This window comes from Ovis aries, chromosome 12, assembly GCF_016772045.2.
Source record: "Ovis aries strain OAR_USU_Benz2616 breed Rambouillet chromosome 12, ARS-UI_Ramb_v3.0, whole genome shotgun sequence".
In the NCBI taxonomy this organism is placed as follows: Eukaryota; Metazoa; Chordata; class Mammalia; order Artiodactyla; family Bovidae; genus Ovis; species Ovis aries.
This window is the reverse complement of record NC_056065.1, coordinates 70,089,369-70,110,791: the sequence shown is the minus strand read 5'-3', so window position 1 is coordinate 70,110,791 and position 21,423 is coordinate 70,089,369. Positions and strand designations below refer to the sequence as shown.

The 21,423-nt window shown below is 51.9% G+C and overlaps 1 protein-coding gene across 2 annotated transcripts in view; it reads left to right on the top strand.

Annotated features, from left to right (window-relative positions):
- Window positions 1-974: 974 nt before the first annotated feature.
- VASH2 (vasohibin 2) overlaps window positions 975-21,423 on the top strand; it is a 41,317-nt gene continuing 20,868 nt past the window's right edge. The window contains exons 1-5 of one of the 2 annotated variants that reach the window (XM_027956294.2): window positions 975-1,103; window positions 1,738-2,176; window positions 10,471-10,559; window positions 14,962-15,018; window positions 15,779-15,853. In XM_027956294.2, the coding sequence (XP_027812095.2) occupies window positions 1,901-2,176; window positions 10,471-10,559; window positions 14,962-15,018; window positions 15,779-15,853 (497 nt within the window). In that variant the 5' untranslated portion in view covers window positions 975-1,103; window positions 1,738-1,900. Of the gene's footprint in view, window positions 1,510-1,737; window positions 2,177-10,470; window positions 10,560-14,961; window positions 15,019-15,778; window positions 15,854-21,423 lie in introns of both variants that reach the window. The other variant, XM_027956295.3, reaches the window with a different exon arrangement.

Below are 21,423 nucleotides of genomic sequence, written 5' to 3'. Positions count from 1 at the left end.
TGTCTTTAAGACAAAGGTCTTTCCCTGGAGAGTGTGGGAGGGCCTCCACTTCACCCTGGCTCTGAAGCATCTCTCCCTCCTCTCCTGAATCAGTAGCTGTGACAACAGTGCGAACCTCGATGGCCTCTCCCTCGCATATCAACTTGGATGTAAAGGGACTTTATTAGTCTCTCTGGACTAATATCTCACAAGGAAAGATGCTGAAGCTGAAGCTCCAATACTTCGATCACCTGATGTGAAAAGCCGACTGGTTGGAAAAGACCCTGATCCTGGGAAAGACTGAAGGCAAAAGAAGGGGACGACAGAGGATGAGGTAGTTTGGATGGCATCACCGACTCGATGAAGTTGGTGATGGACAGGGAAGCCTGGTGTGCTGCAGTCCACGGGGTCACAAAGAGTAGGACACGACAGAGCGATTGAACAACAATAACATCAGAGGGTCTATGGCTCTGTCACCTAGTGAGTTTTGGGTAATTTGTAATGTGGGGTTAAAAAAAAAGTATATATATATAAGCATTGTTCCATCATGTGAACAGCCCTGCCTGAACCACCCATCACCGCCTGGGAGCGGCAGGTGAGTGTGTCCAGTGTTCCTCAGGGAATGTGTCTTACCACTAGCCCTCGTCTACGTCGGGGTCACTTCTTGGGCGGCTTTACTTCTCCTCTGCTTCCCACAGTTGCAACCCCCGCAGTACCACGACCCTGGGGAAACTCGGTCCTAAGTCCCAGGGACCCACGCCCCTGCCGCCGCGGGGGTCCCAGGACACGACAGCGATCGCATTTCGCGCGGCTGCCAGCCCCCTCCTCCTCTTCGCTCCCGCCCAGGAGCCTCCGGAGCCAATCAGAGCGCGGCGGATCCCCGGGTTGTGAGAGTCCCGCGCTCAGGCCCCGCCCCTCTTTGTTGCGGCGGCCAATGGACGCAGTCAGAACATCGGCGGCTGCCCGGGTGACTCGGTTATCTGTCACAGAATAACATTCGAGAATGGGACATGGAATGAGACGACGGCCGCAGCACCCCCAAGCCCAGGCCCAGGCCCAGAAGCAGCTCCCGCCTTCCCCGCCGCCCGGAGAGGCTCCGCAGCCATGAGGCCGACTGTCCGGAGGTAAGGTTCCGGAGCTGCTGTGCGCCCTTTCCCGCGCCCCGCCTGCAGCCAGTCCCCCGCCCCGCCCGGGGTGCCCGGCGCTGGAACTCGGAGAAGGAGGCGGGTGGAGCCACTGCCCCTGCAGCCCGGGGCCGGGGGCCGCCCCTCGCGCGCCCGACTTCCAGAGGGCTTCCTGGAAGAAACGCGGCGGTCTTTGCAAGCCGAGGCTACCGCTTGCGCCCTCGCGGCAGCCCCGGTCGCTCACGTGCCGGCACGTTCTGGCTCAGCTCTCGGCCACATCTGGCGACCCAGGACCGTGCGGAACCTTGCGAGGACCTCCGGTTCCTTCCCGCGGCGTGTCTTTCTTCTCCCTTCCCCGTCCACTCCGCAGCCTCCACGCTCCTTGTATTTCCCTCCCGTGGTTTAGGTGGGTGTGAAGCTTTGTGGCAATATCCAAGTCGCCTTGCTAGGTAATTGCAGGGCTGTACGCTGGTGTGCAATTCCCTGGTTGGGGGTGGGCTCTGTCCGCGCGCAGTGCCGAGCGGACAGTGAAGTGGGGATCCAGCAAAGCCCCACTGCCTTGGCCACGGCCCCCTCGGGGCTCCCTCTGGGTGTCCACTTACCCGTGGTGTGTGCTGTGTCTCACTGATTTCAGGCACGGCCCGTAAGCAGAGCTCCGGCCGCCGCTCCCACTTGGTGCGCCCTGCCGCAGCGAGAGGCATGGAGAAGGCCGCCCCCGCCGGGCGCTGATCCCCGCGCTGCGCCCGCGAGCACACGCCCCCTGCGCAGCCCTCCGCGTCCCCCGCCCCGGCCCCACCATGACCGGCTCCGCGGCCGACACTCACCGCCGCCCCCACCCCAAAGGCGCCAAAGGCACCCGGTCCCGGAGCAGCCACGCGCGGCCCGTAAGCCTCGCTACCAGCGGGGGCTCGGAGGAGGAGGACAAAGACGGCGGGGTGCTGTTTCACGTTAACAAGAGCGGCTTCCCCATCGACAGCCACACCTGGGAGCGCATGTGGCTGCACGTGGCCAAAGTGCATCCCAAGGGGGGAGAGATGGTGGGCGCCATCAGGAACGCCACCTTCTTGGCAAAGGTTAGTAGCTCCGAAGGAGGGGGTGGGCTGGGCAGCGATGGGACCATTTTACCTGTACGTAGCGTAGCAAATAGAGGCAATTTCCATTTTCCTGGTCCTGCTGCAAACTCCCTTCCCCGCCTAATTCTTCCCGCCAGCTCCCACCCCCTTTGCTTAATGGAGATGTTTGTCTTGGATGTCTTAGCAATGGGAGAGAAAAGGAAGAAGGCTTACTGTCCTGGGACTGTGTGGTCGACTTGTGCCAAGGTTTCTTTGAATCTGGAGCCAAATTCTCTTATTTACTTACCCGTGTACATCCTCCTCCTGCGAAAACTGAAGCCACCAGGTAGCACCAGTGATGCCAAGAATGCATAGACTCCCTAGGCATGGCGCCCTCTCACCCTCTTTGGAGTCTCTTGGTCCTCCTCTGTGTTCCCCTCGAAAATGATGTATTAGACTGTGAATGAATTTACAGCCAACCAGTCAGACTTCTCATCGTGAATCATTCCTAGACTTTCTGCCAAATTTTTTTTAAAATGACAATGACTCTCACCTCTGAAACTTGCAAGAGTCAACCCTCTCTTTTCCCAGCTTATCTGGGCTCTGAGAAGAAAGAAAAAAGAGTTTTAACCATGACTTAAAAGGGACTTTCCAGTACACGTGATGAATGAATCTCACAGGATAAAGAAAGAGACTCAGGAATGAAACTCTTTCTACCTTGGAGAGAAGCCAGTGAGCCAGATGAATTTGGTGGCCAAGGACTATGTTAATAAAATGGAGGGACATGTGCAGGGGTCTCTATGTGAAACGTCAGAATGCAAACTCGAGGAGGAATGACGCAGAGCCTGGGGGCTGTAGCATGGCAGATGGTTTCCCGTGCACCCTGGGGACTCTGGTATGGCTGAGAAGATTCCTGGGCAGGTCTAGGAATGCCAGACCCGAGACCTGGAAAGCCATCTGGTCGAGTCCCCAACCTGGAGCATCTGGTTACTTGAGCCTCTGAGCCTGCAGGCCAGAAAGCTTGTGTGTGCCCTTGGGGAAAGTGGCAGAGCCTGTCAGCTTCCTGTGGCAGTTGGTTACAGTGTTTTATTATCCTGCTGGTCAAGGAGATCTTTCATTTTGCCCAAAGAGAATCTTGCCTGCTTTCCTGTCAGCTGTAATTACCCTTGCAGAGTCCTCCTGAAGGACTCAGAACCTGGAAACAACTCTGGTACCGATGTACAGTTCTGACTTCAGAGTTGGTCCTTATTTAAGTGAGGCTTTCTCCTATAGCACCCTCAGCACCCACCCTGCTTCTAACTGTGGCTTCATCCTTCTCCTGACATTGTGGGTGATGACCCTCTTTTCTCTATAGGAATCAGAGAATGTCAGCATTGGTAGAGATTAATCCCTGTCTCTCAGCAAAAACCCTCCCTTTTTCTGAAGACCTCTTGGGAATGGAGGGCTCGCTACCTCACAGGGCAGCCTCCAGGCTTGGCCAGATTTTGCTTACTGGGGAACTCTTAAACTGAACAGAAGTCCGTCCCCACCCCCTTACCCCCAGTTACGTGTCATCAACAGTTCTTCTGGTCAAGAAGCAAAGGGCAGCACCCGTGGACTTCCTATGCTACTCACAGCTCCCTTGAATGTTATGAGATGGTTCTCTTGGAGTGAGGGAAGACTTGGAGTAAAAAATCAAGCTACCGAATCCTAGTCCTGGTTGTGCTACCTCTAGCTTTGTGACCTAGATCACTGATTTAAAAATCTCCCGCCTTCGTTTTCTCATCTATAAAATGGGAGTAGATCAGGTAGGATGTAAAGTTCTTCCCAAGTCTCAAATCCTGTCAGGTTATACCCCTTAATCTTCAGGTTTCCGGTGATCTGTGCGATACCAGAGGGGCACTGGAGTATTCTGCATCTTCCTTTAATCATCTTTGTCCACAGGTAGTTCCTTTTATCTTTTCTTTTTTATGTATCGTAGTTCCCAGATCAACTCACTTTCCTTGTCCTCTTTCTAGGACAGTTGCTACCTTGTCATCGGTCAGTCCCGGAAAGCAAGCACAATATGAAACACAATATTCTGAATGTTGTCTGAGCAGCTTAGAACATACACCACTACTTCCGGAGACCTGTACTTTGATACTTCCATTATTGTGGCTGAATTCTGGTTCTTAAAAAGTGTTCTTTCTTTTTTTTTTTTAATATAGTGGCCAGCCATATCATATTATACTTTCACAGTAACACTAAGGTCATATGAGAGCTTCTGCCAAGCCAGGACAACCCCACCCTGAACGTGGGCATCGGCTTGTTGAACCTAAATAAAGAACTTCACTTTTCTCTCCTATGTTGTATCATGATGCTTGCTTCTCCATCCTCAGCCCCACTGTAGCATCCCCTCTCTCCTGGTTCTGACATCCCCCAAACTCGGACCCTGCACAGGCCCTGGGATGGGAACAGCTCTTTTCTTTTTTTAAAAATTTGTATTGGCATATAGTTGCTTGACAGTGTTGTGTTGTAAATCAGCTACATGTATACATATATCCCCTTTTCAGATTTCCTTCCCATTTAGGTCACCACAGAGCATTGAGCTGAGGGAATAGCTTTGAAAACTCCCACTTCCAGGAACCTCTGATTCCAAGGCTATACCTGCACTCGGCTCAGCAGAGTTTTTCCTCTGAGGCCAAGTCCTTTTCTCTTTTAGTCAAATCAGTGTCTTGCTGAGGAATTTGTACAGAAGCGGGGGTAGGCGGAGCGGTGGTAGAAAAGTTGGGGAGTTTCAGGGAGATTAACCTTTTGGTGGGCTTCCCAGTTGGCTCAGCAGTAAATAACCTTCCTGTCAATGTAGGAGCTGTGGGTTTGATCCCTGAGTTGGGAAGATCCCTTGGGGAAGGAAATGGCAACATTCTCCAGTATTCTTGCTTGGGAAATCCCTTGACAGAGGAACCTGGCAGGCTGCAGTCCACAGGGTTGCAAGAGAGTCAGACATGACTTAGTGGCTAAACAACAACAGCAAACTTTTTTTTTTTTTTTGACAATTGAATATGGATTAAGAAAAGAAGTGAGCAGGGTAAAGTGTCAAAGACCTAAAAGGAGGACTGAACGACACTTGCTTTGATCACAGGCATCCTGTTAGTAAGTTCCGTCCAGAGATCCAGGTGCCCCCACTGGGGAAGGGGGGACAGATGTCACCTGCTCTGCGATCCTCCTCCTAAATGTGTGACCACAGGCCTCTGCCCTACTGGTTACTGGCTCTGAAGTTCCAGCTGACTAGATGAAAGCCAGGGTTTTTTAGGGATAGTGCAAGAAAGCAGCACGAGTTAGTTGGCTGATAATCAAGGTTGGGAAGGAGAGGCAGAGAAGATGGCTGGCTCAGAAAAAAACAGCTGAGCCAACTAGGAGTCAGCGCCTCCTGCTTCTTGACTGCCTGGAGCCCGACTCTCCTGGGACAGACAGGCAGATGGATTCAGCGGGAAACGTCAAGCCGTTTCTTGCAGACGCCACGTTTTTATAACTCATCCTCACGTTGATCCCAAATTGGGACATAATTCACATTTAGTGGACTGCGCTTGGCCTGAGTGAAGAAATGTGAGGGCTGTGGAGCCAGGCTTTGCTGCAGTCAGGGCTCCTCTCCTGCTGCCTGCTGGCACACACGGGCAGCTCACTTTTTCCCCTGTCCTGCGTTCCAAACCATCAGTCCTCCCTTCCTGCTCAGCCTGAGGATGTGACCCCTGACCTTCAACCAGTCACCATCAGCAGATTTCTGGGGCCCAGCCTGGGCTCAAGAGTGATGTTCCGTGCTCCCCTCCAGCTTGCCTGGAAGATTCTTCTGCCTGGAACCTGCACAGTGTATGGTACATTGCCAGGGCAGGGATGGCAAAAGGCTGTGCTTTCTCTCTGTACTTTCTTGTCAAAGACTCCTGGTGCCCGGGGCTCTCGCTGCCTCCTGGCTCCTTTCCTGGCTCCCCCTTCTCGCCACATGGTGATGTATGGGGATGACACACACTGGTGTCTGTCCACATCCTTGCTCCTTGCATGCTTCTGACAGGTCATTGTGTTTGGCAAGGATGGAGTGAAAGAGCCTGTCCGCAAAAGCTGGCCTGTGGTCTGTTTCCTGCTTCTTGAACAACCGTCTTCCTGTCTACTCCCCTTCCCCGACCCCGACCATAGGCACAGTGCCTACGGTGATAGGAGCTCTTAGAGGGGGTGGTTTAGATTTGTGCCCTCTAGATTCAGCCTTCTTCAGTTGGGATGTGGCTTGAGAAAGTTGGATGCAGTTGGCAGGAGGGACTTGACAGGGACAGGAGAAATCTAGGTTGAAGTCTCGGGTGAATCGGGGCAGGAAAATAACAGGAGAGACTCTCAGGACCCCTGTCAAGGAGGAGGAGAAAAAGAAGTGTTCCCTGGGCTTTTCATGAAAAGGCTGTACCAGTTAATTTTCCCATCATGCCACAGGAGAGCATCCTACCAGGACTGGGTATCCACACTTCAGGAAATCTCTCTTTTTTGGAGAGGCAAAAAATGATATTCTGCAGTGGCTTTAATTTTCCATTCTTAAATTGTGCACTGGCACATTTGAAAAAATGTTTATTCACTATTTACATTTCTTCTTTTGTGAACTGTCTTTTCATGGTCATTTTAAAAATTGTGGGAACATATAATTTACCATTTTAAGTGTGCAGTTCATGTTATACTTACAATTAAGTACATGAATTACTTACATTACTTACATGTAAGTTCACATGTACTTACAATTAACTTCATGAGTGACGGATATTAACTCATGTAATTCACATTGTTGTACAACCGTTACCACCTTCCATCTACAGACGTTTTTCTTCCTCGACTAAAACTTTGTACCCGTTAAACACTGAGTTCTTATTTTTCCCTCCCTCAGCCCCTGGCAACCACACTTCTATTACTACTTGTCTCTATGAGTTTGACAGCTATAATAACCTCATATAAGAGAGATCATTCAGTATTTGTCCTTTGGTGACTGGATTATTTCACTTAGCATCATGTCTTTAAAGTTCTGGCTTATATAGCCAGTGTCAGAATGTCCCTTCCTTTTAAGGCTGCATAGTAATGTGTGGCCTGTATACTACATTGAGTTTACCCATTATCTGTTGATGGACACTCCATCTGGACCATTTGCTTTTTTTGAAAATATAAATGTGCCTGTTTTTATTGTAAGCTTACCTGTATTACCTTCCTGACCATGTACTTTAAAGAAACTATGTTTTTTTAATTTATTTTTTTATTGAAGGATAGTTGTTTTACAGAATCTCTTTCTTTTTAAAAATATTCACTTATTTATTTCGGCTGCACCAGGTCTTAACTGTGGCATGTGGGACCTTCAGTCTTTTGTTGGGGCGTGCTGGCTCTTTAGTTCTGGCATGTGATATCTAATTCCCTGACCAGGGATGGAACCCGGGCCCCCTGCCTTGGGAGCACAGAGTCTTAGCCACTGGACCCCCAGGGAAGTCCCTGGGGCCGTTTTCTTTTCAGGAAAGCCCAGAGAGTTTAATTAACCTCTTCAAAGTGTGAACTCTTCATGAATTAAGGACATTAACACATGGCTCCCACTATCCACAGGGCCACGTGGACATTTTCATTCTCTTCCTTCAGGCTGAGAAGGCGTCTCTGTGCTGCTCCTGAGTTGAGCCTCCAGGGGCTCAAACTCTGCTGATTCTGTTTTCCAGTTCCTGAAAAGTGGACACCATTCAGACTCCTCACCCCCCATTCTAGACCTCTGAAAACACACAGTTGATGAATAAAGATAGCACAGCTAACACGTAAAGAGCCCCGTGCGCTGAGCCCCAAGTTGCCTGCTTTTTACATTAGGTCATATAATCCTCACCGCCAGCCTGGAAGGTCTGAAGTAAATGATATTCTTTCTTATTTTATCAAGAAGGACCTGGAGGCTTAGAGAGGTGGGGGCAGCTTGCCCAGGGTCCCCAGCAGTTAGGTGAGAAAGCAGGGATTCGTAATTACCCTGCAAGGAGCCTGCCTGGTTTGCCATCCGCTGGCCTGTGGGGGCGTGGGCGGCCGGAGGCTGACCCCGCCTGAGCCCCCCGCCAGCTATCCCAGACGGCAGGGTGGGCTGCAGCCAGATGACCTCATCCTCTCGGCCGTCCCCAGCTGGGGTTTGGGGAATGTGGCCACGGCTCCTGCACTCGATCTCAGCGGGGCTGAGGTAAGCGGGCAGCTGTTTTGAAAAGCCTTTGGGCGCCACTGGGCTTGCTATTCTGAGGACCAGCTGCCCCCTGACTCCCACCCCCGGCATCCGGCTCTTGCGGGCTCCGTCGGGCTTGGGGGAATTGAAATAACTTGGTGGTCGGCCCCGAAAGCTGACTCAGAACCAAGTGGCTCTGGGTTCCTCAGGGCTTTGGTCAAGGGATGTCCCTCTGGGGATCCCTCAGGTGGCCGGTGACTCTGTGGGGCGTTTTGCGGCCAGCTTTTCTGCTAACTAGGCACCATCCCCGCTCTTCTGTGTCGCTGGGTGCCCGTGCCTTCATGAACTGTGCCATTGCCCTTTTTGGTGCCTGTCCCACCTCCCGCTTTGTACCTGGCCCAGAGCTCGGAACATGGGAGGTGTAAAAGAAACAGTTGTCCGCGTCTCCCCTGCTTCCTCACTTCTGTATGAAAGCTCTGGCACTTTCTTAAACAGAATTCTGGGTGTGGGTAGATCTGTGGATGTTACTGCAAAAAAAACAAAAACAAAAAAACAACAGGGACAAGCTTCCCCGTGTTTGCTAGGGCAGAAACACAAGGACACGCTTCGTATTTTGACCCCTGGGGGGTTGTGGGGAGGGCCATGTAAACAAATGTTCAGATGGGAACATTTTGCTCCCAAAAATGACTCTCCATGGCAGGAATGTGATTAGAGTTGATGTGTCGTAAGCGAAATGTTTGCAGCACAGCTGTGTGAGCGTGTGCACTCCCAGTCTCACGTTTTCTTTTTCTCTCAAACACACACACACACACACATTGCACCTTGGCTGTGAATAGGATGTGTGGCTAGTTCTTTTTTAAATAAAAGCAACGGAAGGTGTAGAAGTTCGAAGGACCTCCAGCTTCAGGCCCAGAGGCCCTGCGCCCTCCAGCTTGGATGTAGGGCCTGAGCCTGCAGAGCTGGGGGCAGAACCGGGGACCTTCGTGGGTCGAGTCTGGCTTTGGTGCCCACAGGCTGTCCAGCTCTGCCCCCAGGTCTCTTCACCAGTGGCTTCCCCTGTCTCAGCTAAGTCCCCAGGGTGTCCCTTTCCCTGTTTTCTTCGAGAGTGGAACTAATCTGACCTGCGGCCCCTTCTGCTCCTCCCTAAGCGATGCAGGCCTCCTCTCCTGCTGGAGCTGTCAGCCCGCATGGGCTGGGGGGCCCTGTCCCAGCGTCTCCCCACCAGAGAGGCCAAGGTTAGGAGGAAAGTAAAGGAGAAACTGCCCCCTTTCTTCCCAGGAATGACTGGATTAGAAACACTTGCTTATTTTCACTCTTGGCCTGGTCGGCGTGGTGGCTCAGAGCTGAGTGCCGTCTCAGCTCTAAGCTCCTAAGAAGAGGCATTTACCTCCCACTTCCCTGTCCTGGGCGCTTTTGCTCCCTTCTCTTCCTGGCGGAGGGTAAGACCTTCAGACACTCAGTGTTGACCTAGAGGCAGATTAGGAAGTGCAGGGGAGACTGGCCGCCAGGAGGGGTCAAACAGTAAGATGGCTCCTGAGTTGGAAGGGGTGCCCTTCCCTGGGAAGAGTCGAGACAAGAGGGGCATCTTTATGAGTCCGCTCGGGGCTGGACCCAGAGAAGGGGCGCCACGGGCAGTGCAGGGGATGGTGCGGAGGAGAGACGCTAGGTGCAGCGCCATGTTGCCTCCCTTCAGGGCACCATCATCTTGTATTCAGAGGTGCCCTGGAGAAGAACACAGGTTACCCCAGCCACACAGAAAAGTGTCGTTGTGCAATCGAAGTGTGAGGATTAATGGAGCACCCTGAAACATCCCAGCCTGGGAGGGGAGGGCGGGACACTACAGGGCATGGTCCTTGGCCTCAAGAAGAGCAGAGGCTCCTGTGGGGAGACAGGCCGTGTTCACGCAACACACAGGGAACCGTAGGGAGCCCTTGCGACAACCCAGGGCGGGCTGTGTGCCAAGGGGACGCAGAGGATGTCGGCAGGGGACTGACTGGTCTGGGGAGACCTTATCCTGGAGGCACCAGCTGAATGGGTGCCCGGGGCAGAGTGGCCAGCTGAGCTTGGGAGCAGCTCTGTGGTGGTCCTGACCCTTGGTCCACCGTGAGGCACTGGGCCCCACAGCATCTCCTTGATACGACCATCTGTCTCTACTTCTCTGCAGCCTTCAATACCCCAGGTTCCAAACTACAGGCTGTCAATGACGATCCCAGACTGGCTCCAGGCGGTCCAGAACTACATGAAGACACTACAGTATCCTTCCGACCGGGGTCAGAGAAGACCCAGCCAAGGGGCTGGGCATGGTGATCGCAAGTCTGATGGCCTGTCTGTTCGCAGATGGTCAGCAAATGCAGTGTGAGGTTGATGAGGCCGGGGATGGAGGGACGCCGTGATGTGAGAGTCTAGGAGTGACACTGTGATGCTCAGACCCTCTCCCTTTAAGCAGGGTGTGGGCCAGCTGGCAAGGGGTGGCCAGGCAGTGGCGGGCAGTGCCCGCCCCTGCTCCTCCTTCTCTCTCCCTCCTCCCTCTCAGTCATCCTCGGCTCCTTCCATCTCTCCTCCTGTGCCAGCTTCCTTTTCTCTCTTCCCTCTAGTCTTCTGCTTCCTTTTCTTTCCTCTCTCTTCTCGGCCTGATCCTGACCACGCGTCATCAGCCAGAAGCCCATCCGGTGCTGCCTTTCGCACCTGGTGCTCTTGCTCTGCTTTGCACGAGTGAGTGAGGCTCTAGGCTGGGGTCCCCTCCACTTTGTGGGAGTTTGAAGAAGAGCCAAGGAGCCTTGTGGTTCCCGGCTGGGTGCAGACCCGGCAGCCGTGGCTCTCTTTTCTTCTCTGACCTAAGGAGTGTCTGCAGTCAGGATTAGATCAGTTCTGAGCACCTGCGTGAGCTACGGTGTAAGAACCAAGGGGGCAGGGTGAGATGGTCCCTTTGCCGTGGCTGGTGCTTTATCCAGGATAGGGGTCAGACGGGAGCCGGGCTGAGAACGATGTCAGTGAGCGGGAGGGGCCGTCTGCCCGAGTGAGTCAGGGAGCATCTTGGCTCAGCCAGCGTCGGGCTCCCTGCTGCCATCCTGGCCCCCAGCACATGGTCCATGAGGTCAGGCCTCTGCTCACCTCTGTCCTTCCTCCCTAGAGACAGAGAGCTTAGCAGAGAGGATTTCATGGGGCCCTGTACACATGTCCCACCTGCCCCGGAAGAGGCCTCCCCTCTCTGCTACGGGCAAGAAGCTTTCCTGTGGACTTGTGTGTTTGCCCTGAAGGGAAGGGTACTAGCAGAATGGCCCCTTGTTTGGGTGACCCCTCTCAGTCCCCTCACAGACTGTGAACTCCTTGCGTGGTATTTTCCCAGTAGAATCCTAAAGTAATATTAGGGATAGAAGATAGCACCAGCCTCCAAGGCTCAGGCTGACAGCCCAAGCCCAGGGAAGGCTGTCTGATTCAGCGCTGATCACCGAACTGGGAACTCGCGTGGGGAGCTCCCTGTGACCCAGAAGCATAAACTCTTGCCAGAGTCAACCTGGAACCCCAAGAGCTGAGCCTTCCTGGATGTGACTGACTCCTCACAGACCATTCCAGAAGGTGATGGAAATTAGAACTTAGAATTGCCCACCCCACGTCTACTTGGGGCTTCCCTGACAGGTAAAGAAGCTGCCTGTGATGCAGGAGACACAGGACGCTTGGATTTGATCCCTGAGTCGGGAAGGTCCCCCGGAGGAGGAGATGGCAACCCACTCCAGTCTTCTTGCCTGGGAAATCCCATGGACAGAGGAGCCTGGTGGGCCACAGTCCTTAGGGTCACAAAGAGTCGGACACAACTGAGCCGCTAAGCAGGTCCCTTCTACTTAGGACAGGGTCTTCACAAGGATCGTCTGGCTGGAGATTAAAGAGGATAAGCCTGGGGAGAAATGCATTTTGCCGGCACGTTTGCATGTGCTTTACATATAACTGCTCTTTCTCCCATAAACCCTGCAGCACACTCTCAGTCCTGAAGGATTTGCTTTTTCATTTTTCTCTTCGCTGACCCGTTGTGATGGTCACTGACCTGGATCAGTGACTGCAGAGAGGGCCAGAGAAGTGAAAACACGCCCCATGCTGCCAGGACCAGGTTCCGGGTCACCTGACCGTTGGAGTGTCTTCTCGGTTCTACCCTCTCACCAGCCTTTTATTTTGCAGTTCCACGGGCCTTCCTAGTGCTTTGTCCTGGAGGCAAGGACTGGTGCTAGGGTATGGGGACCGCTTGGGGCCAGCCCTGACTGTGCAGGTTCTCAGCTGGGGATGCAAAAGGGTGAATCCTGCCTTCCCTTCTGTCAGCCTCACAGCCTTGGCCAACAGGAGTGCTGGCCTCGCACAGGATTCTGGGAAGTGAAGTCTCCAGTCCTGAGCTGTTGTGTGGGGTGCAGCCTTCTGAGGGTGAGGGTGAGGTCTCTCTCTCTCTGAAGTCAGCTGTTTACTGGAAGTTCTCCTCCCCAGCCCACTTTCAGGGCTGATAACTGTAAGGGACTAAGAAAGGATGGTCAGGTAATTTTTTCTTAATTATTAATTTATTATAGGTTTGTCTCACTCTATGCACTAGATGTATAAACTAGCTATAAACTCGGGGGGAAATCTGGGCATATAAATAGAACTTTTGCCAATTGCATTCTACTTTTACATTCTTCCCTGGTGGCTAAAGAAAGGTAAAGAAAGTGAAAAGTGAAAGTCGCTCAGTGATGTCCAGCTCTTTGCGACCCCATGAACTTTATAGTCCATGGGATTCTCCAGGCCAGAATGCTGGAGTGGGTTGCTGTTCCCTTCTCCAGGGGATCTTTCCAACCTAGGGATTGAACCTGGGTCTCCTCCCGGGTCTCCTGCAGTAGAACGAACCACCGCCTGAACCACCAGGGAAGCCCAGAAGGTAAAGAATCTGGCCGCCATGCAGGAGACCCAGGTTGATCCCTGGGTCAGGAAGATCCCCTGGAGAAGGGAACAGCAAACCGCTCCAGTATTCTGGCCTGGAGAATTCCATGGACAGACGAGTCTGGCAGGTTACAGTCCATGGGGTCACAAAGAGTTGGACACGGCTAAGCGACTAACACTTTAAATATAACAGGAATCTCACTGTTTGAATGAAATCTTTGGTAAAGTGAAAAACCATTTCACAATGAGACTGCGGAGCCCTTTATCTTCCTGTTACCTCCAGGGTTTTGTATATTGTATTTTTAAAAGCTGAGCGGGCCTTTATTGTTACGGATTATTCTTATGGCTCATGCTGGTGATTTCCCAACAGCTGAGTCTCTTAAAATCATCCCCTGGCACCCCCCAAACCTCCAAGCCATCAGTCCCAGATGGGGTGACTGAATAACATCCAGGGCTTGAAATCTGAATCGCCAGAGGTGGAGCCCAGAACCTGCTTATCACAGACTCTCTAGGAGGTTGTTAAACATGCTCGTGTCCTAGGGGGCCAAGCGCATCTTTGCCAAGACAGGAATCCCAGCCCTTCTTGGGAGGGTGTGCAATGCCTTGAGGTGATCATTGCCCCCCTCTGCAGCTGCCTATACCATCGTAGGGGCACGCATCTAACCTCATACTCCACTCCTGGGCTACAGGTTCAGGCTTCACTGGCACTTTCCCAATATGCACTTTTTCTGTAGGATTTTGTTGGAGGCAAAAAAAAAAAAAAAGAAACAGAAAGTAACTTTTCTTTAGGTTCAGAAAAAAATCAAGATCCAGTGTCAAGAAAGCCTGCTATCAGAGAATCTCCCGTCCCCTTCAGAATGAGCTGATGTGGGCTTCCAGGTCTCTGAAACCTTGTGGGCAACCAGCTAAACCCCTGTCGGGTAGTGGTGTCAGTCTCCTCAGATTTAATAATCCATGCCAAGTGTCAGTCAGACGGGACATGGAAGAGATGTCTCCGCAGTAAACTCTGCTGCAGTCAGTATGCTCTTGAGAAACTCTGCTGCCTTCCACACATCACCCTTCCATCCTTCCGTCCATCCAGCCAGCCATCAACCTACCCTTCTGTCTCCAGCCAGCCAGCCAACCTTTCATTCATCCATCCACCTATCCTGTCTTCTGGTTTTTAGTATTTATTTTATGATTTTTTTGGCTGTGCCTGGTCTTAGTTTTGGCCACAGGATCTTTGGCTGTGGCATGTTGGATCTAAGAATATCCAGGAAAGTCCCATCTAACCACTCTTCTGTCAACCCCATTCTTCTTTCCTTCCTTGCATCCACCCACTTATTCATCCATCCGTCCACCCAGCCATTCACTTATTCCTCATATTTATCTTTTTTTTGTTTTTTTTTTATTCCTCATATTTAATAATTTTTGCTAACTGGAATATGTTGGATTTGTGCCATGCTTCAGGGTGATACAAAGATGGCAGAGAAACAGTCCCAGCTCTCAAAGAGATTGTAGTTTGGTAGGTGAATTAAGACATGTAGTCAACAAAACAAAATATAGAGCATATTGAAAAGAGCTAGTCTGAAGTTCCAGGGTGCTTTGGGGCCTCCAGGGCAGGTCAGTGAGGAGGAAGACGCTGTTGGTGATATTCTGGCTACTGGACACCTGGAAAGCCCTGACTCCCTCATCCCTTCGAGAAATCAAGCATAGTTTCCTCTGTTGGATTACCGGGGCCTTTGGAGTTTTCTGTCACTTTCCCTTTACATGCTTCACACAGATACAATCATACAGGGACCCAGTTCTTTGAAATTAGGAAGATGAGACCGCTGAGTGGGTAAGTGGTGCATGGTCTATGGACCAGGAGACTGTGCTTCTGTCTAAGAGCTGTCATCTTTCTCTCCTACTCTTGGTCCTTTATCCCAGTGCTCAAACTTTCTGGTCCGTAAGGGGTGAGGGTGGGGCTGCCCCAGGACCAGGGTGGAGGTGAGACTGAGGTCTGAGCCACTCTGGACAGCCAAGCTCAGTGATGGAGACTAACCCAGGGATGGGGGAGGCGTTTGAAATTTGTTTTATGTGGCCTTTTTCACTTGCTCCCTTGTAACATCCCTTGTGCTGGGTTAGTAGGAGGGTACTGTGGATAAGGGGCACTAACCTCACAAAGGGTTTCCCAGGTGGCGCTGGTGGTAAAGAACCCGCCTGCCAATGCAGGAGACCTGGGTTCGATCCCTGGTTTGGGAAGATCTGCTGAAAGAGGGCATGGCAACCCACTCCAGTATTCTTGCCCGCAGAATCCCCATGGACAGAGAGAGGAGCCGGGTGGGTTACAGTCCATGGGATCGCAAAGAGTCCAACATGACTGAAGTGATTTAGCATGCATGAATGCAACCTCCCAAAACTACCTCTTGGAGAGGGGAGTGGAGAATTTCAAAATTTTGGTTCTGCCAAGTACTTTGCCAGCCTCCTGCAAGGCCAGTTCTCCCCTTTTCCTCCGTATTCCTGCATGCTGGACCTAGCGTGGAGACTTGTGGGTTGACACACAGACCAACTGCATAATTAAAGGAACCTGAGATCCTTCCTTGTGCTCTACCCTACAGGTTAATGGAAACAGCTAAAGAAATGACTCGGGAGTCCCTGCCTATCAAATGCCTTGAAGCTGTCATCCTGGGCATGTATCCTTTAAGGAATATGAGTTTAAATGTGCTCTGTAGATGGTAGCATCACTCTGGGCTGGTTGTGCCTTTCGCATCCTAGGTCCTCAGAGATGATGCTGGTCATCTGCGTGGAGGAAATTGTCAAGTTCCGCTGGTGCTTCTCTTGAACTTTCACCATCTGGACTTGAACCAAATCAGAGCTCGGCTGCTCGGCCATCTTCAGTGTAACCTGTGAGCTGAAGCCTGCTTCAAGGCCAGCTCCCAGGCCAGACTGCATTCATCGCAAGGAAAAGTCTAGCTTCGGGGGGACTAGCGAGAGCGTGTGTGTCATTATTTTTTTTGCATTTACCTGGCATTGCAACAGGAAGGACACGCCCATGGGATTACTCAGACCCACCTGCAGGAAGAATTAGTGGACTGTGGAGGGGCTGTCCATGCAGTGTAGTGTCCTGACCCTACAGGACATAAGGCTGAAACCAGGGTCTGGACTCTTCACACTTCCCATTCCATTTTCCACTAGGCGCCTGGCTCCTCAGCCTGAGGGGAAATACAGTCCAGAATAACCGTGATGACCCTTGACTTCTTAGTGGTGGCGGCAGTAGAACCTGATCTGGTAGAAAAGCAGAGGAAGTCCCCATCCTGGGACGGACGGCTTGGGTGAACCGACCAAGGGAATGCAGCCAGGTGTGAGCTCGAGAGGTGGCCCCAGGTCAGGACAGTAGGTCCTTGAGTGCCGTGCTGAGAAGGGTGACTTTTTACAAAGAGAGTGAGCAGCCCCCCTGAAATCTCTGGAGTAGAGACAGGGCATGATGAGCGTGCACTCCGGAGAGACAGTTCTTGGGGTGGACGGAAGGGCAGCTGGGGAAGGTGAGACTGCATCTGCAAAGCCAGTGAGGAGCCGTTCCCTGAGGGGGATGGCGGTGCTTTAGCCATGGCCTTGGCCATGGGGATGGCTTTGAGGGGACAGTTTCAGAAGCTCTCAGGGACCGAGAATTAGCTGGTGTTGATGCAGAAGGAAGTCCATGAGTACCGATTTCTGGATCAGTTGACCATCTGTGGAAGATGGGTGGGAGGAGGATGAGAGACTCGAGCGCAGACCTGAATTCAGGCATAGCCGTGAAGGTCGAGGAGGGGAGTTGGACGTGTCTTCAGCCCCATTTGGGGACTCATATGTGCGGAGCTAGAGAGAGGCCATGACTCTGCATTTCTGGTTTGGCAAATTGAGTGATCAGATAGTAATGCCCCTGTCCACAGGGAGGACTGACAGGAGGGTCAGAGTTACGGGGAGGTGAGTTCCGATCTGGTCGTGTTGAATCTGAGGTGCCTGTGGGGTGTCAGGTCGTGTATTAGACTGTGGCGCTCAGGAGGAGGGTCCTCGCTGGAAATAGAAACTTGCAGGTGGGCGTTCGGGGTGGCCGTGGTTTCAGGGATGACACCCAGGGTTTTCTGCTCTAGTTGGACACAAGGAGCCCGTGACAGAGCCTGAGGAGGGCGGTTAAGAGAAGTGGAAAGGAAACCAGGAGAGAGAGGAGACTCGGAAGTCACGGGAGTCTTCGGATTGGGGACGGTAGGCTGGGTCTGGTCCGTTTTACGGGCCCCCGAACATCTTCATGGGGAAGGGAACTTTGCCCCTCTCGTCTGCAGACCGCTGTCTGGCCGGATCTGAAACTCGACTGTCCACAGGTGCCCAGGCTCGCCCCTGAAGAATGGGAACTCGTGGAGGCCCTTGGCCACCCCTCCCAGTCATACCTCCCCGCTGCTCCCCACTAGGGAGATGGACGTGTCTGGGAGCCCAGCAGGAAGGCAGGGGTGGGAGGCGGGAAACAGCAGATGGCTCCAGGCCCCACCCTTTGGAGGCAGGAGTCCACACAGCTGTTGGGCAGAGCCTCCTGTAAGTTTAACGGGCAAACAGTTGTCGGGGAGTTGCTGGTGGTGGGTGAAGGAGCCCCTCGCTGTGGGCGCCAGCTGCCTCCAGACCCTGTGCTGGTGGGGGTCGCGGGGCCCCTGGACAGAGGTCATCTGGCGTCACACGACAGTCCTGTACGCGGTAGTCTTGTCGCCGTGAAACTGCATCAGTCCAAGTGGAAATTAGCTTAGGTTCCTGGAGTTGCTTAAAACCCTTGGGGCTGGGGGGCTGTACCTGTGGCCAGCCCCTGCGCCTGTCCGGATCAGAGGCAGCCTGCTCTGGCTCTCTTTTGTTCTTACCGATGTGTCATTTTGGAGAAGTGGAGGGAGGGTGGAGAAATACTGCCGAACTCAGGGAAATTTGACTCCCGCATAGACAAGAGACACAGAGCTGGATTCTAAAAGCGACGGCTTCTTTGTCTTTGCTCCGTCAGCGTCCCTGTGGCCTGCTTTCCTCCCGGGCACAGCCAAGGGCCAACTCGGGTCATCCGTCTGCCTCCCACGGGTCCTTCGCAGGTCCTGGGGGACGAGGGGTGCGTTGACGACTCTGACATAGGTCGACTCGGCTGCTTCTTGGAACCCTGTGTCCGTCAGCTTGTCCTTATTTTCCTCCTGTTTGACGTGAGCGTGGAGTTCAGGATTCATTTGTGATGGGCCACTTCTTTTGATCTTGGTTTTGTGATCGTGCTGGGGAGAGCGAGCCTTGGGGGTCATGGCACTTCTTTGGGGGGGGTGCCCATTGGCCCTGCTGGGGCTTAATCCTGGGGCTCAAGTGTAGGGTTTCTCCAGTAACAGCTCTATTATCAGAGGCAGAGGGGGGCGTCGCCCCAGCAGGCTGGGTGCTGGGCCCAACCTCCCTAGGCTGGGGGCACTGCTGCTCTTTTCCCAAGAAAAGCTCAGGCTACTTCCCAGTCCTCATCCAGACCTTCTAGTCCCCTCCCTCTCAGTTCACAGAGACTCCAGGTCCCATTGATTGCCGGAGTGATGGAGAAATTCTGAGTGAGTGATGACTCGTCACAGGATGGGCTGGCTAGTGGTCCCTCCAGTCACTCCCCACTCTCTCTTCTCCCCTTGACTGACTGCTTGTCCCATAGGAATCCTGGTGTGGTCACACTGAGGCCTCTTCTCTGCTCTCCCTGAGGTGGCTGGGATTCCTCTCTCTCAGCACGGATTGCACTGGGGTGGGTTTTTTCAGTTTTACTGAGATAACATTGACTTAGAGCACTGTGTAAGTTTAAAATGTACACCGTAATGACTTGACATATATATTGCAAACGCAGGGTTTCTAAGAATTGTAGTGACATATTCACAACTTCAGTTCAGTCACTCAGTCGTGTCTGACTCTTTGCGACCTCATGGACTGCAGCAGGCCAGGCTTCCCTGTCCATCACCAAGTCCCGGAGCTTGCTGAAGCTCATGTTCATTGAGTCAGTGATGCCATCCAACCACCTCATCCTGTGTCGTCCCCTTCTCCTCCTGAGCTCAGTCTTTCCCAGTATCAGGGTCTTTTCTAATGTGTCAGCCCTTCCCATCTTTGTGGCCAAAGTATTGGAGCTTCAGCTTCAGCATCAGTCCTTCCAGTGAATATTCAGGACTGATTTCCTTTAGGATGGACTGGTTTACATTTACCATTTTTAACTATACGGTTCAGTAGCATGGAGGACATTCATGCTGTTATACGGCCATCACCACTGTCCATCTCCACCACCTCCGCTTTGCAACTGAAATGCTAAGACCATTAAACGGGGTCCCCAGCCCCTAACAACCACCACCCTACTTTATGTCTCTATTACGAGTTCGATTCTTCCAGAAACCTCATAAAGTTGAATCATACAGTATTTGTCCTTTTCTGACTGGTTTAATTTCCTCAAGTTTCTTTCCTGTTGTAGCATATGCTAGAATTTCCTTCCTTTTTAAGGCTGAACTATTCCACTGTATGTATATACTGCACATTGTTTATCCATTCATCGCTAACCCTAACCCTTTGGTTATTTCCACTTTTTGGCTCTTGTGAAGAATGCTGCTGTGACATTGGTATGCAAGTATCTGTTGGAGTCCTCGCTTTTGCTTCTCTTGCGGGGTCATATGGTAATTCTGTGTTTAATTTGCTTGAAGAACTGCCATGCTGATGGTATTGTGTCCTTTTTTTTTCCCCCAGCCACATCATGTAGCATGGAGATCTTCCCCAGCTGGGGATCAAACCCTTGTCCCTGGAAGGAGAAGCATGGAGCCTTAGCCCCTGCACCACCAGGGGAGCCGCAGTGTTGCGTCCATGTTGAGTCTGTCTCTCTGTCAGACTTTCAGGGGAGAGCTGTGTACTTCATCCTTGACTCCACAGCCCTACCTAGCGGTCTGTCTGGCATAGGAAGTAGTGTTTGTTACACTGACTTAACTGAGAAGTGCCCTTGTTCCAGCCCCAGAGAACTCGCCCCAGAAAGCAGGGAAGAATTTATGTAAGAGGACCCAGAAGGATGTGATTTCACTCCCTTACTGCCAGTTAACCTCACGTGATAAAGTGAAGAGAAAGCAGGTAACCATTTTTATAGAGAGGAGCCATCTGTGATTAAATTGAGGTCAGATGACTTCTTCCTTCTAAGGGTACCTGGATTAGCTCTATCCCCTGTGCAGTCCTTTTTTTTTTTTTAATTACTTTTATTTGAAAATTTTTAATATAATTTTAAAGGCTACTTTCCATGTACAGTCACTACAAAATATTGTCTCCCTTCCCAGTGCCGTATAATACACTCTTGAGCCGGTCTTACACCCAACAGCTTGTTCCTCCCCACTTCCCATCCCTATGTTGCCCCTTCCCCCTGCTGGTACCTACTAGTTTCTTTTCTGTACCTGTGAGTCTTGCTTCTTTTTTGTTATGTTTACTGGTATGTTGTGGTTTTTGGATTCCACATGTAGGTGATATCCAGTGTTTGTCTTTCTCTGTCGAGTGCATTCCCTTTAAGCTTAAGGAGATGTGTCCTCACAACGTAAGGTTCATCCTTTCAGCAAGCATTAACCAGACATTTCTGTGTGCTCGGCCTGTGGGAGGCCCAGGAGGCAAAGTACAACTCCTGCCCTTGTAAGATACGAACACTTACACACAGTGCTGGGCGAATAAGCGCCAGGGGCTCTGGGAGCTCTTGCAGGGGATGCAGGGGATTTCATCCACAGCCAGGAAGGTCAGGGAAGGTATCACAACCAGGAAGTGAGGCTCTTCCAGTCAGGGTGTGGCCTGTGTAAAAGCGAGAAAGTCCGTAGCATCCTTACCACTCATGATTCTTGGGAGACCCCAAAGATCTCTGCCAGGTTTAAATCCCTGGCCTGCAAGAAGCCAAAAAAAAGAAGTTATACTAAAATAGGGACCTGAGGTCGTGTACAGTGGGTATAGTGGTTTATTTTTGCACATTTCATAGGTCGCTTTGGTCTCATAGCTTTGTAATGTGTGTGTGTGTTGTTCAGTCACTAAGTCATGTCTGACTCTGCGACGCCATGGACTGTAGCCCACCAGGCTCCTCTGTCCTCCACTGTCTCCCAGAGTTTGCTCAAATTCATGTCCGTTGAGTTGGTGATACTATAATCATCTCATCCTCTGCTCCCCCCTTCTTCTTTTGCATTTAATCTTTCCCAGCATCAGAGTCTTTTCCAATGAGTCAGATGTAATCTAAAGGTCATTTAAGATTTTCAGTTAT